Below are 16,507 nucleotides of genomic sequence, written 5' to 3'. Positions count from 1 at the left end.
GCAGGACGCCCACCAGCCGCCCCACGCCGCGGCCCAGGCTGCGCGCCGCCATCTCGCCCGACACCCGTCCCCCCTTACACACACTGAGGGTACCCGGAGCTCGGGGTGCCCCTAGGAGCCTCCGCGAGCCCCGCCCTGACTCCGCCCTCCAGCCACCACCCACTCCTCGGGGCTTCCTTGAGGCCGCCTGGGTCCCCACCCCTTGTCCTCCCCCGCTCGGGATCAGGGACCTCGAGAGGAAATGGGGAGCGTCCGGGGTGGGAGGGGCAAGGGAGGGGTGCAGGGGAGCGCCAGGGCTGCTCCGCGCTCTTCGGGGCGTCGGGCTGCGTTGGGTTCTGCGCGCGCTTTTTGCAGAAGCAGGTGTATTGGGCGCACGGGCAGTGACACGCTCCAGGACTGGGGTGCGGAGAGCCCTCCGGAATTGGGGGGGCGGGGGGAGGAATGTCAGTGGCTGGTGGATGGAGCGATCGAAGCGCACTGAAGGGGGGGTCGGAGGACCAAAGGTCGGTCGGTCCGTTCAGCATCACAAAGGGAGACTTCCTAGTTGCTCCCTGGAGAATGAACTCCTCTCCTAATGGTGCTGGCCTGCGCTCTACCCACCACACACCTAAGGGCCCCCCACCCGCGGAAGAAGCTGGCAGGGGAGGCCTTCAACCCAGGAATTATGGAGGCCTGAGCGAAAGCTCCAGTTCCTATCACCCACCTTCCCACCTTGGTCTCTCCTGCCCAGGGAAAAAGTTTAACCCAGAGGGGCAAAGGTTCTTGTGACCTTGGTTAATTTGAGGTCATGGGGGATTTTCCTCGACTGCTCCAGTGTCTGTGGCCTGGGTTCAAATATGACATTTCTACTTCCAGGGACCTTTGGGCAAGTTCCTTATACTCCGTGGTTCCTCTTTTTCCTCTCTCTCTCTCCCTCCCTCCCCCCCGCACACACATAAGGCTAGGGTGAAGAATATATGAGACCATGTGCATTGTTGAGGAGCCATGAAAGGTAAAGAAAAACAAAACCCTGTGTTTTTTCCCTTACCATTTCAACACTGAAGAAGTAAACACCTAATAATGAAGATAACCACAAGAAGATGGAGGATTCTGGGAAACTGGTTTGTTGGGTTCTTGGAGCTGGCAAAGGTTCCTTCCTGTTAGCGGTGACACCAGGGTCGGGGGAAGGAGCTTGCCCTTCAGAGGCGGCCCAGCTGTGGGGTCAGCCACCAGTCCCCGTGTGCAGAACGCTGCTTCCTGCCAGAGGACTGACGACTGGACAGCAGTGACAACGGCTGGCACCACATGTGCTCAGCTCAGCGCTTGAACTGAGCTTAAAAACGTTCTAAGCAGAGGGGCACTTGGGGCTCATGCCTGTCATCTTGTACTCAGGAGACTGAAATCTGATGATGGAGGTTCGAAACCAGCCTTGGTAGACAAATTTGAAAAATTCTTATCTTTAACCAGCAGAGAGCCAGAGGTGGAAGTATGTTTCAAATAGGTAGAGTACTTACCTTGGTCAGAAAAAGTCAAGCGAGAGTACAAGACCTTGAGTTCACACTCCAGTCACAGCAAACACTCAGACACATAGGCGCGCACATGCACGCATGCACACACACACACACACACACACACACACACCAATTATCTAAACCATGCACACTTGTAGTTGTAACTACTGGGGAGGCTGAGATGAGAGGATCCCTGGAACTCACAAAGTTGAAACCAGTTTACACAGCATAGCAAGGCTCCATTTGAACAAAGCCAAAACAAACAAAACAAAAGCTTGCCAGGGCCAGAACCTATAAGCCTTAACAAAAACAGTAAAACAAAGCTATATCCTGCTATCACACTTTCGATCCTAAGCCCCCTAGTGGAGCAAATTAAGAAATGAGCCTAACAAAGATTTACTAAGAGGACATTTACTAAGGGAAGCTAGCCCATAGGCACCTGCAACTAAATCAATAAATTCCCATTGCTAATCAAGCAAGTCCATTTGGGATGTTCTAGCCTCAAGCATAGGAACTTCACTCTTGGTATGAAAGAACTTCCCCGTCAATCCACAGAATTGTGAGAAGTTATGAATTCCGATCTTAAGTCATGTTGGAATGTTTTATCTCTCAATCATAGAGATTAAACAGCTACAATTTTTTTAATGCATGGTGTGGGGCACCTGTGTCTCACACCTGTAATTCTAGCTACTCATACCTCTGGAGGTTGAGATATAAGGATTGCTGTTCAAAGCCAGCCCATGCAGGGAAGTCCATGAGACTTTTATCTCCAATTAACCATCAAAAAGCCAGAAGTGATGCCCCTCAGTACATGAATGGATCAAGAAAATGTGGTATATATATACACAATGGAATTCTATGCCTCCATCAGAAAGAATGACATTGCCCCATTTGTTAGGAAATGGAAAGACTTGGAAAAAATTATATTAAGTGAAGTAAGTCAGGCCCAAAGAAACATAGGTCCCATGGTTTCTCTTATTTGAAATAACTAGTATATGTCTGAGTCAAGCAGAAAAGGTCAGATAAGTTGATGTTAGGCGAAATGAACCCCAAGATAAGGACTCAAATGGTTTTTCTTTCTTGCTATTGTTTCTAACATATTTTAAGGTGATTTCTTTGTTGCTTTGTATGTCCCTCTCCCACGGTATAACCCCTGCTCTCACTGTATTTGATGTTGGTATAATTTGTGGAGGGGAAGGGAAAAAACAAATCGTTTAACTAGGGATACAGGTGGACCCATTGCAACAATGAGATGTACACGATGTTATGTCGAAAAACGAACTTTACAACTTTGGCAGGGGCGGGGGGGGGGGAAGGGATGGGAAGGGGAAACAAAGGAGGAGGCAACAATGCTTGAGAAGAAATGTACTCATTACCTTGCTCATGTAATTGTAACCCCTCTGTACGGTATTTTCACAATAAAAAAAATGTACATAGAAAAAAAAGGCAGAAGTGGGGAGGGAAGGAATAGTAGGAGAAAAACAAAGGAGAGGGTAACAATGCTTGATAGGAAATGTACTCATTACCTTACTCATGTAATTGTAACCCCTCTGTACAGTACCTTTACATTAAAAAAATTTTTTTTAAGCCAGAAGTGGAGCTGTGGCTTAAGTGGTGAAGCATACTAGCTTTGAGTACAAAAAAGTTCAGGGACAGCACCCAGGTTCTGAGTTCAAGATACTCAACGTGTACACACACACACACACACACACACACACACACACACACACACAAGCATGGTTCTCCTGTCTCACATCTCTCTGTCTCAACTGCTGTCCTGTCCTGATCTTTTTTTTTAATCTGCTTGGGATGAAGTCTATTCTCTGGATCTCAGGTTGGTACTAATGGATCTTTCCTTCAAATTTCAGTCCTATATTCATATGTATAATTAACATCTCAACCACACTATATCCAGGGAATTCTTCAAACAGTGATCTTTCAGGTCAGAGGATAGAAAATGTATTTTTCTTCTTTCCTTTTCCTTCCTTTCTTCTTTCCATTCTTTCTTCCCTCCCTCCCTTTCCCCCTCCCTCCCTCACTCCCTTCCTTCCTTCCTTCCTTCCATCCTTCCATCCTTTCTCTCTCTCTCTTTCTTTCTTTCTTTTTTCTTTCCTTTTTGTCAGTCATAGGGCTTAAACTCAGGGCCTGGACACTCTTTGTGCCCTGAGCCTCTTTGTGCTCAAGCTAGCATTCTACCACTTGAGCCTCAGTACCACTTCCAGTTTTTTATGGTTAATCAGAAATAAGCGTCTCATGCCCTGGCTGGCTTCAAGCAATACTCAGATCTCAGCCTCCCGAGTAACTAGGATTACAGGCATGAGTCACTGGCACCCAGCTTATACTCACATTGAGAGACAGAGAGATAGACAGACAGAGAGAAACTTAGCAGAAAATTCTGATACAATGAAGTTGTTCTGAGTGATTGCTCCTTCTGCTGTTTTCGTTTTCTAAATGTCTATGCTTTTATGGTGCTAAAAGAACAGAGTGAATGCTTTGCCTTCCTTCCTCTCTTTCCTTCTTTCCTTCTTTCTGTCTCTCTTTCTTTCTCTTCTTGCTTTCTTGCATTTTAAGCACATGGTCTGTTGCTAAGCCAAACCTCTAGCCCCTAACTCTATTTTAATAGAAATACTATGGGGGTGGGGGGAGGATGGGAAGGGGAAACAAAGGAGGAGGCTACAATGCTTCATAAGAAATGTACTCATTATCTTGCCCATGTAATTGTAATCCCTCTGTACAGTACTTTCACAATAAAAAAAATAGAAATACTACGTACTTCCTTTTTCCTCTGATTGGATAAAGAGAATGAAAATGTGCACATGACACATTACAGAACCAACCAGACACTGCAGTCTTGCACCTGTTGCTGCTCAGCTTACCCAAGAGGCCATGTGGGGCCTTCCTTCTAAGTGTCATAGCCCCAGGCTAAGGTCGCCCTGTTGCTTTTCCTTGGCAGCAATGATCCGTGAACTAGAGGAAGGGTGAGCTCTGCCTGGCCCTGTGTCCTCACTGCTGCTTCCCTGGGGCACACAGCTTTGAGAATGCTACCATCCATTCTGGACAGTGCTGGCTGCCTTTGTTCCTAAGAAGCCCTAGCCTTGACTTCAGTCTGGAAGCTATGAGGCCCACGCTGTAGGAGGACAGGCTATGGAGGTTTCCATATCTTCTTCTATATCAGCACCAGTGTTACTATCAGGGGTGATTCTGGACCTTTCCAATATTGGGAGATGGATATTCATCTCCTCACTTTGTGGACAAACAAATTCAAAGAAAGATACACACACCTTCCCCAGCCCAAGCAGCTAGCCGAATCATAGCTACCAGTCTCCAGAGCTTATTAAGCAGCTTAGCAATGTAGCCGACAAACTCCACTTTGCCTTTTGTCTTCCTGGTTTCTACCATTCTTGTTACTTGGAGAGCTGGAATACTCATGCTCCTAAGTATCAAAGAACTCAACTACTATTTATATATTTGTTTGTTCGTGTGTGTGTATAAGTTCTAGGGCTTGAACTCAGAACTTAGGTGCTGTCCTCTAGGTTTCTCACTCAAGACCACAGCTCTACCACTTGAACAGCAGCTCTATTTTCAGCTTTTGGCTGGCTAGTTAGAGATAAGCATCTCACAGATTTTCCTGCCCTGGTTGGCTTCAAACTGCGATCTTCCAATCTCTGCCTCCTGAGTAGCTAGGATTACAGGCATGAGTCACCAGCGCTCAGCCATAATCGCAATTTAAAGGTCTCAATTATCTTCATGTTCAATCTAAAACCAGGAAAACCATCTTATAAAATAGACCATCTTATAAAATAGTTCTGGTGTGCCTAACAGAGAGGAGTAGTTTTACAGAGAAGGGCCAAAGAAAGCAAGAACTGCCCTTATAAGGTAAGGATAGAACACAGAACAATTGGAAAATGGCTATTAGTTAACATAAGCAAGCAGAAAAGAAGGAAGGAAGGAAGGAAAGAAAGAAAGAAGGAAGGAAGGAAAGAAGAGGAAGGAAGGAAGGAAAGGAAGAAAGGAGAGAGAGAGAGAGAGAGAGAGAGATCCCTTGCAGAGAAGAGGAAGGAAGGAAGGAAGGAAAGGAAGAAAGGAGAGAGAGAGAGAGAGAGAGAGAGAGAGAGAGAGATCCCTTGCAGAGAATCCCCCCACCCCACCCCCAGCAAGGCCTAGTGTGGATTTACCAATCCATTCATCGTGAAGGCATTGGCCTCTAAAGAACCAACAAAGTTCCTGCTTCCTCATTCTTCCTTCATCTCCTTCCTGCATTTCCTCCTGTTCTCTTCATTCCTTCCCCTCTCTCATTCAGGCACAAACTTTCCAGTGACACCCAGGACTATCCCTGAGGCCTCCTGTGCATATGACCCAAACCTGAGGGTCATCAGATCAACAAAAATGGACTTGGGGGGGGGGCAGGGAGCAGACACCAGTTCGTATAACTGGGATGCAATAGAGCTTGGAGGTGGTAGGCAGTGCTGTAGATTCACAAGGTAACCACAGGGTTTATCATCCTTCCCATTTCCAGTGAGCTCAGTGGTAACCACAGGGGTGGAGCATCTGCTTAAACATCCACTTCCACAGTGGACCTCCAATGATCCCTACACAGCTGCAGGAGTCCCAGGTCTCCCTGTGTAACCCTGTGGACATACATAAGTCACCTACCACTCTGTTGGGTTAGCCCAGCAATGCATACCCACAAATAGGACAGGAGAAGTCACTCTCAAGAACAGGAAAGGACAGGAAGTAAAAGCCAGAACCTATACAAGCCACTGCCAAGCATCCTTCCCTTATCTGTGGGACACAGACATAGGATGTTCTGTGATGTTTTGGGGAGCCTGAGGGTACAGAGCAGCCAGACTCCCAGTTCTCTTCAGCTCTCTCCTTGTTGCCTTAGCAAGGCGCTACTTGAAGTCCATCCACACCAAATCATGCTAAATCTTTTCCTTGACAGCACTGGGGATGGAACCCAGGGCACTGAACATGCTAACATTCACATTGCCGCTAAGCTACACTTACCCTTTGGCCCCCTCCTGGATAACTAAGCCTCCTCCCCTAGTGAGTTCCTTGCTGTGATAGCAACACAGTTTGCTCTCATTCAAGACCCTTGTGATTTTGTCCTGTGGGTGCCTTGTCCAACCAGTCTGTTTTCGCTGAGCCTACCTTACTTGAACCTGTCCCTCCATGGTGTGAGAGCCCAGTGTAGTTTGGTCTATCAAAGAAGGGCTATTTGTTTGTTTTGGTGATACTGGGGATGAAGCTCAGAGCCTCGCTTCTTGCTTGGCACTCTACCACTTGAGCCATGCCTCTAACCCATAGAGGCTTCTTATTTCTGGGCTATACTGTGATATGAGGAAGGCAAGAAAGAAGGGAGGCAGGGAAGGAGGAAGGGAAGAAGAGGAGAGGAAAGGGAAGAAGAGTTGGAGGCCAAAGAAAGGCATTTGGGCACATGTGAGCTGTCAGTCTCATCACTCTGTCTTCCAGGCAGCAAAGGCAGTTGAAATTGCCATCGTGATTTTGCTTACAGCCTTAGGAACTTCTCTCTCGGTTCCCCAGCCTCTCAGCTCAAACTCAAGTATGAAGATGGATGGATGGATGTATCTATGTATGTATTTTGTATTTTGATGTGCTGGTACTGGGGCTTGAACTCAAGACCTTGTACTCTCACTTGACTCTTTTTGCTCAAGGCTGGAGCTCTACCACTTGAGCCACACCTCCACTTCTTGCTTTTTGCTGGTTAATTGGAAAAAAGAGTCACATGGATTTGTCTACTTGAGCTGGCTTCAAACCATGATTCTCAGATCTCAGCCCTCCTGAGTAGCTAGGATTATAGCTATGAGCCGCCAGTGCTCAGCCCAGTATGAAGATCTAGAATACTATAAGCACAACTTGAAGACAGAAAACAAGCAGGGCTTAGTCAGCAAGCATGTGCCAATTGCCTGAGCCAGATGTTGCATTCTCTGAGGCCAGTCCCTGTGGGATCCAGCAGGAGATTAAACTTGGCCCAAGTGAAACAGATACTTAGGGAATCCCCTTTCCCTGGGACACTGGAGGAAGCTAAGCATTGTTGGAGCAGTGTTAAAACACTGTTATTGATAAGCCTTTGTTGCAAGTACCTTTCTGAACCTTTATGTTTTTCCTTTAAATATGCTGACATATTAGAGGCTGGAGAAATATAACTCCCTAATCAACAGCTGCTCTACCCTTGCCCAGGGCCCCAATTGTCTGGAGTGAAGGCTTGCCAGCCAGACGGCTGTACTACTCCTCCTGCCAGCCCTGGCCTCTTTAAATCCAAAGCACAACTCTTGTTCCAGAAGGCATTGTCCTAGCACTAAACTTTGGTCACCACAGTAACCATTCCCATTCAGGCCAGAGAGGGGAGCATTTCCTTTGGCCAGCAGAAGACTGGTGACAGGACTATGCCATGTACAGAGTCCTTCCCTTAAACGAGCTGCCTGCCACGATTGGTGCTAACACCCTTATCACTTGTTCCTTCTGGCTATATATGCAGGCTACTCGCCTCGCGTTGTATGCAGTGGAGAAAGCCCTTCTCCTACACTGGGTGCTGCAGCATTAGAGCCAAACTTCTCTCTACTGGAGGCAGTAGAAGGCGTGGCCTGAACAAAGCATCAAGAGCAGAAGCCATGGAAGAAAAGTCCATTCCCACGGCCGCGGAACCCTTGGCAAGAACACCATGGAAGGCCCCTGTGGCCTTCCACAGTGGGAATGCCAGCAGCTGAGCATAGTTGCCCATGGCAACAAGAACAAGGCTGGCCTCAGCCACCAATAAGGCTGTGAAAGCAAAAGCAGCAACTGAAACTGACATCGGTGGAGGTACAAGAGCTATAGCACATGTCTAGCCACAGGCTGTCCCAAACCCTCTGCGCACAACTCAACTCAAACCGTGCACACCTCTGCTCAAGTTATTGATTGCCCTGGCCTCCAGCTTCACCAGGCTACAGTAGCTCCAATGATCAAAGGTCTTGATGGACCCCAGGGTGAAAATCCATGTCACTGCCTTTGGGAGTATCACCTACTGTCAACTGCTACCATCTGTCACTGCTGCTGGCTACAAAAACCCATCAAGGGCCCAGAATTAACTCAGGACTCACCTACTCAGGACTTCTATCTAGGTAGAACAGAAGAAACTAGCCAGTTGGTTTGTGACACAACCATACCAGCTGTGGACCCAAGGGGGTGTATATGCATTGACCAGTAGCTAATATCCAAATTCCTTAGAGATCTGATTTTAAGATACTATAAAATTGATCTGCATTACTGCCTCATGGTAGAGTTCTAGCATTAAAATCCAAGCCACTTTCTGTCCTGCCTAAAAAATTCTGATGTTTAGAATCTTCTCCAGGACAAGCTAACTAGTAGAATACAACGGTCATGATCCAGTCAAAGTTCAGGAGCATTTTCTTTTCTGTTCTTTCTTTCTTTGTTTCTTTCTTTCTTTTTTTTTTTTTGTCGGTCATGGGGTTTGAACTCAGGGAGCTGTCCCTGATCTCTAGTTGCTCCAGGCTAGCACTCTATCACTCTGAGCCACAGTACTGCTTCCAGTTTACTGGTGGTTAATTGACGATAAGAGTCTTACAGACTTTCCTGCCCAGGCTGGCTTTGAACTGCAATCCTCAGATCTCAGCCTCCTGAATAGCTAGGATTACAGGAGTGAGCCATTGGCACCCATTTTAGGAGTATTTTCTTAATAGCAAAGTTACTTCCTGGGAAAGCTTCATCTCTTCAGTGAACTTCTGAACTCAAGGAATGGATTTTTAACAAAGGCAGGTAGCCAGACAACTATTGTTTGGCCTTTTTTGCTCAAAGCTAGCATTTAGTCACTTAAGCTACATGTCCACTTCTGGCTTTTTACTAAGTTAATTGTAGTTAAGGGTCTCATGGATTTGTATTTCCAGGTTGACTTCAAACTTGATCCTCAGATCTTTGAATAGCTAGGATTAAAGGATTATAAAATTCTAGGCTGGTGCCGGTAGCTCACACCTGTAATCTTACTCAGGCGACTGAGATCTGAGGATCATACTTCAAAGCCAGCTTGCACAGAAAGGTCCCTGTGAGACTCTTATCTCCAATTAATCACTCAAGAACAGTAGTGGTGCTGTGGCTGAAGTGGTTGAGTGCTGGCCTTGAGCACAAAGAGGCTCCGGAACAGCACCTAGGCCCCAAGTTTAAGCTCCACAACTAACAAAAAAAAAAAAAAAAAAGATTTTAAGTATGAGTCACCAGTTGCTAGCTTTAGCTAAAATTTTAGTTTTAGGGATTTTTTTGTTTGGTTTTTGTTTTTGCTGGTCGTGGAACCTGAACTCTGGGGCTGGGCGCTGTCCCTCAGCTCTTCAGCTCAAGGCTAGCGCTCTACCACTTGAGCCACAGCGCCACTTCCTGCTTTTTCTGCTTATGTGGTGCTGAGGAATCAAACTCCAGGGCCTCATGCATGCAAGGCAAGCACTCTACCACTGAGCCACTTTCCCAACCCCAAGTTTAGTTATTTTAAAGAGAGAAAAGGAATTTAGGTGGTCTTTGGTGGAAGAGTATGAAAAACTGAGTCTTAAAATGAGTCTTAAAAGACTAAGTCTTTTAAAAAAAAAAAACTAATTCTGTAAAGATTAGAAGCATAGATAACAGGACATTCATGTGAACAAAGTCATCTCAAAGCCTGGGTTGAGATCAGAGCTGAGAGAGAAAGATGACTAAAGCTAATGGTTTAGGGTGAGTTATAAAGGCTCTGGGTAGAAAAGCACAGAAATTCTTATGTCAGCAGTGAATTTAGATGACAGTATGTCAACATGAATGCATATTAACCACACCTGCCAGAAGGTGGTGCCAACAGACCATTTATGATGAAAGGGAGTGGGCAGGCAGCTCTCTTGATTAATAAGTGTATGTCCCATTTATTGGGGGTGAGGGGGACGAAGGGGTAGGGCCTGAACTCAGGGCCTAAGGGGCTGTCCCTCAGCTTTTTTGCTCAAGGCTAGTGTTCTATCAGTTGGACCCGCAGCTCCACTTCCAGTTTTTAGGTGGTACATTGAAAAGTCCCATGGCCTTCTCTGCCCAGGCTGGTTTCCAACCTTAATCCTCAGATCTCAGCCTCCTGAGTAGCTAGGATTACAGGCATGAGCTTCTCCATTATTTAAATGCATTGGTCTATTTGTTTTCTCCAAGTCAATACTAAATTATTACAGCTTTATTAAAGTATTGCTCTGAAACAAGCTAAGCTGTCCACCTTTTTATGTGTATGTCGTTACTGGGACTTGATTAGCTTTCTCATTTTAGGCTGGCAACCTATCACTTGAGCCACAGCTACTTCCTAACTTTTCTACGTAACTGAAAATAAAGAGTCTCATGAATTTGTCTGTCCTAGATGGCTTTGAACTGAGATCCTCAGCTCTCAGCCTCTTGAATAGCTAGTATTAGAGGTATGAACCACCAGCTTGTTCTTCAAGGGTATTTTAGCTCTACTTTGCATTCTACCATCAACTTAGCCAGTTAATTCCATTTCTCTGCACCTACTTTGTCTTTCCCACTTGAGCCACAGCTCCACTTCTAGTTTGGGGGTGGGTAATTAGAGATAAGAGTTTCACAGACTTTTCTCTCCCATTGAGGCAATTGCAAGAGATCAGAAATAATGTTTAGACCTTGGAGGACAACTGGAGTTTTAGTTCATTGTATGTGTACTGCTAGCCCTAAGGAGAAAGTATTGATTGCAATACCTATTCTTATATTTCCAGAAAGATCCCCTTCATTAATGAATATTCCTCTCAGGCTGCTTGCTACCTCTTGTTGCTGCCAGAAGCCAAAAGTGCCTGCTACTTCTCTTTAGGAAGTTTTCCAAATTGGCCTTAGTGAAATTGTAATTTTTTTAATCTTCTTTTCAGACATTGACATCACATTTGTGCTGGCACACCAATTTGGAATGCTGGAAAGGATAATCCTGCCATCAGCCTGTGGTCAGAGTCCAGTGTGACAATTTGAGTAAAGACCTGGAGGACCATGTATGAAATTTCTGCTGGGCTCCTTTACCCATGAGTTCTTGCGAGAACCAGGAAGGAATGGTAAAATACAGCAGAGGACATAGAGACACCTTTGTCTGAAAACATTTTTTTTAATGACATTAGGTGATTACATAAATTGCACATATTTCACAGTATTGCGGAGTAGTGATACTTAGTTAAGGTCATAAACACATTTTAACCTTCACAAGGCAAATTGTCATTATCATGGTCTGTAAAGTTTGTGAATGCTGTGAGTTTTGACAACACAACTATTTCAGGAGATATGTACATTCCTTTCCTTTTGCTTAGTGTGAGCTGTACCCTCTTTCCTTCTCATTTCCTCCCTCCCATCGCTGCCTTTGAGTTGCTTAGCTCATTTTCTTTTTTTTTTTCTTTTTTTTGGGGGGGGGGAGAATCCGGTCGTGGGGCCTGAACTCTGGGCCTGGGCGCTGTCCTTCAGCTCTTCAACTCAAAGCTAGCGCTCTACCACTTGAGCCATAACACCACTTCCAGCTTGTTTCTTTTTGCTTATGTGGTGCTGGGGAATTGAACCCAGGGCCTCAGGCATGCAAGGCAAGCACTCTGCCACTGAGCCACCTTCCCAGCCCGCTTAGCTCATTTTCATCTACATCCAGTGCAGCTGATGGGCCCCTCTGTTGTATGTTTTCCCATTTCCCTCTAATTCTGTGTCCTCCTCCTACCTTCCCTCAGATGCACACATACGTATACTATATATGTGATCAAGAACATGGAGTCATTTAGCAATGATACGACAAAATGAGTGGTAGTCCTTTGTTTCTTGAGTACTGTTTACTTTGTCATATCTCCTTGCATTTTAGTTTTAGCATCCACATATTAGAAAGACCATGTGCCATTTGTCTTTTTGCTCATGGCTTACCTTGCTCAAAATAATTTGCTCTAGTTCCATCCATTTCCCTGCAAATGCCATTATTTTGTCCTTTCTACTGGGTGCATAATATTCCATTGTATATAGGTACCACAATTTTAGATCCACTCATCTGTAGTGGGGTTGTTTCCACATCTTGGCTATTGTGAATAGTGCTGCAATGAACATGGAGGTACATGTGTCCTGTTGTTCAGGATAGATGCCTAGGAGAAGCATGGCTGGGTCATATGGGAGGTCTATATTTAGCTTTCTTTTTTGTTTTTGTTTTTGTTTTTTTTTGGTTGGTCGTGGGGCTTGAACTCTGGACCTGGGTGCTGTCCCTGCACTTTTCAGCTCAAGGAAAGCGAGCGCTCTACCACTTGAGCCACAGCATCACTTCTGGTTTTTGAGTGGTTTATTGGAGATCAGAGTCTCAAGGCTTTTCCTGCTTGGGCTGGCTTTGAACCATGATCCTCAGATCTCAGCCTCCTGAGTAGCTAGGATTACAGGCATGAGCCACCAGCTCCCGGCTATATTTAGCTTTCTGAGGTACCTCCAGACTGCTTTCCAAAGTGGTTTTATTAATGTACATTGCCATCAGCAATGCAGTTGGGTTCCTCTTTTTCCACATCCCCTCCAGCAATTGTCGTTGGCTGAATTTAGGATGTGGGCCATTTTGACTGGGGTAAAGTGGTATCTCAATGTTGTTTTTATTTGCATTTCCTTTACAGCCAGGGATGATGAACATTTTCTCATGCGTTCCTTTGCCATTTTTATGTCTTCTTCTGAGAAGTATCTGTTTAGCTCCCTTGCCCATTCATGATTGGTTTGTTAGATTTGGGAGGGGTTAGTTTCTTGAGTTCCCTGTATAAAATGGATCCTAGACCCTTGCCTGCTATATTGCTGCCAAATATCTTTTCCCAATTAGTTGGCTGTCTTTCTAGTTTGGTTGCTATTTCTTGAGCTGTGCAGAAACTTTTTTATTTTAAGGTGGTCCCATTTATCAATTCTCTCTCCAATTTGTTGTGACCCTGGGACTCTGTTCAGGAAGTTCCTGACTGTGCCTATAAGTTCAAGTGTCTCTTCTACTCTGTCTTACAGTAGTTTCAGAGTATCAGGTTTGATGATAAGGTCTTTAATCCATTTTGGGTTTATGTTAGTGCATGGTGACAGGCTAGGGTCCACTTTTAGTTTTGTTTTTTGTTTTTTTTTTTTGTCGGTCGTGGGGCTTGAACTCTGGGCCTGGGCGCTGTCCCTCAGCTCTTCAGCTCAAGGCGAGCACTCTACCACTTGAGCTACAGCGCCACTTCCGGTTTTCTGGTGGTTTTATTGGAGATAGGAGTCTCACGGTCTCTCCTGCCTGGGCTGGCTTTGAACCGCGATCCTCAGATCTCAGCCTCTTGAGTAGCTAAGATTACAGGCATGAGCCACCAGCGCCCGGCCCCACTTTTAGTTTTTTGAAAGTGGCTGCCCAGTTTTCTCATCACTAATAGTTGAAGAGGCTATGCTTCTTCACTGTATGTCTTTGGTTCCTTTGTCAAATACCAACTGTGCGCATGCGGTTTTATTTCTGGGTCTTCTAATCTGTTCCATTGGTCTTCAGGTCTCTTTTTGTGCCAATACCAAGCTGTCTTTGTTATTATGGCTCTATAGTAGAGCTTGAAATCCAGTGTTGTGATCCCTCCTGCATTCTTTCTTTTTTCTAGAATTGCTTTGGCTATTCTAGATCTTTTGTTGTTCCATATGAATTTTTGGACTGTTTTCTCTATTTCAGAAAAGTACATCATTGGGATTTTAATGGGAATTGTGTTGAATTTGTATATCAATTTTGGCAATATGGCCATTTTCACTATATTAATTCTGCTTATCCAAGAACATGGGAGATCTTCCCATTTCCTGATGACCTGCATGATTTCTTTTTTTAGGCTTTTATAGTTTTCATTAAATAGATCCTTTACATCTTTGGTTAGGTTAACTCCTAGGTGGGTTTTTTTTTATGTTATTATGAATGGGGTTGTTTCCTTGATTTCCCTTTCTGCTTGTACATTGTTGGTGTACAGAAAGGCAACTGGTTTTTGTGGGCTAATTTTGCATCTTGCTACTTTGCCAAAGTGGTTTATAAGCTCTAAGAGTTTGTGGATGGAGCTTTTGGGATCGTTAAGATATAAAACCATATCATCTGCAAAAAGGAATAGTTTAACTTCTTCCTTCCCTATGCGGATCCCTTTAATGTCTTTTTTCCTGCCTTATTGCTCAGGCTAAGGATTCCAGAACTATATTGAAGAGGAGTGGAGAGAGTGGGCATCCTTGCCTTGTTCCTGTGAAAACACTTTTTATTGGTTATGAAGCTTGAACTCAGGGCCTGTATGTTGTCCCTGAGCTCTTTTGCTCAAGGCTAGTGCTCTACCACAGCACCACTTCTGGTTTTCTGGTGGTTAAGAGTTTCATGGACTTTCATGCCTGGGTTGACTTTGAACTGTAATCCTCAGCTCTCAGCCTCCTAAGTAGCTAGGATTACAAGAATGAGCCACCAACGCCTGACATAAAACCTTTTTCACATCATACTTTCTTTCACTGCTGGGAATTGAACCCAAGGCCTTGCATGTGTTTTACTACTAAGCTATTTCCTGTCCTCCAGCACACTTATAGTTTAATTTTTAGGCAAGGTCTCATTATGTAGTTTAGGCTGACCTCAAACTCACAATCCTCCTGTCTTAACTTCTAGATAGCTAGGATTACAGGCAGGCCCTAATATACTTGGTCACCATTTACTTTGGGTCCCCTGTAAAGTATCCTCAATTGAGAAAGTGGCACTTCAATATTGATATTGTTAATTATTTTCTTCTATTTTTACCTGCTAATTTTACAAATATCAGAACAAATTAATTTTTTAAATCCCTAAAATACCTATTTATATATAGCACGACAGTGCTATGCATATTTATATATAGCACGACAGAGCTATGCATATTTTAAAGGATTTTCATTTATTTCTAATGTATATGATTTTATGTTTGTTTTTCTTTTTTCTTTCTTTCTTTCTTTTTTTGTGTCATGGGGCTTGAACTCAGGGCCTAGGTGATGTCCTTGAACTCTTTTGCTCAAGACTAGGGCTCTACCACTTGGAGCTAGTTTTCTGATGGTTCATTAGAGGTAAGAGTCTCATGGGGACATTTTATCCCCAGCTGTCTTTGAAACTTGATCCTCAGATCTCAGCCTCCTGAGTTACTAGGATTAGAGGAATGAGCCACCAGCACTTGGCTTGTTTTTCTTTTTGAGGCATGAGATTTGCCTTCAACTCTTGCCTCAGTCTCCTATTGCTTGTCTTCTTTTTTAATGTACGCACGTTTCTTCTTCCTTCCTTCCTTCTTTCCTTTTCTTTTTTCTTGTGTGTATGTGTGTGTGGGGGGGTCCACGTGCACACCAGTACTGGGGCTTGAACTCAGGGCACTGTGCTCTAGGTTAGCATTTTAGCTCAAGGTTAGTTCTCTCCCACCTGAGCCACAGCTTTACTTCCTAGCTTTTTAGTGGTTAACTGGAGATAAGAGTCTCACTTTTATGCCTACGGTGTCTTCCAATGACCCTCTTCATATTGCAGCCTCCTGAGTAGCTAAGCCACCAGCACTGAGTTCTTTTCTTTAGTGTTTTATGTATTGCATGCAGCAGAGCTGTAGGTTGGTTAGTTGTAATTCATTGCCTCTTGCTTCTTTGTTACAAGGAGCCCAAATATGTTTGATTTTGGGGCAACAACAGCATAGCAAAAACAAGGTCACAGCACAGCCCAACAGGTGAAATTTCACCAAAAATTCTGCCCACTTTGCTGGTGATTGGTTTAGGCCTGAGCATGACAAGCAGTTGTTCTGACCAGTGAGTTTGAGAAGGCCTCTGGGGGTGGGGTTACTCGGTGATGGAGGTGGTGGTGATAAGCCTTCTCTGCTTTGATAACTGGGCCTTACAGGAACAGCTGGCAGTGATAGGTCTAAGGATGGCAGACAGACAGAAAACACTTGTGTCTCAGATATTGTTCCTGAGCTGCGGAAAGTCTCTATGTCCCAATTCAAGTACACTAGCCAGAGGAGGGCTTTCTTATACTGAGTGTATCTAGTGAAGCTCCCAGTACACCCATAGCAAAGAGA

The 16,507-nt window shown here is 44.8% G+C and overlaps 1 protein-coding gene across 1 annotated transcript in view; it reads right to left on the bottom strand.

Moving 5' to 3' along the window:
- Acss1 (acyl-CoA synthetase short-chain family member 1) overlaps positions 1 to 52 on the bottom strand; it is a 57,981-nt gene extending 57,929 nt beyond the window's left edge. The window contains exon 1 of the mRNA XM_013027039.1: positions 14 to 52. Within this exon, the coding sequence (XP_012882493.1) occupies positions 14 to 52 (39 nt within the window). The remainder of the gene's footprint in view (positions 1 to 13) is intronic.
- Between the last annotated feature and the right edge of the window lie 16,455 nt (positions 53 to 16,507).

Source organism: Dipodomys ordii, unplaced genomic scaffold (assembly GCF_000151885.1).
Source record: "Dipodomys ordii isolate 6190 unplaced genomic scaffold, Dord_2.0 Scaffold99, whole genome shotgun sequence".
In the NCBI taxonomy this organism is placed as follows: Eukaryota; Metazoa; Chordata; class Mammalia; order Rodentia; family Heteromyidae; genus Dipodomys; species Dipodomys ordii.
This window is presented reverse-complemented; position numbering and strand designations above follow the sequence as displayed.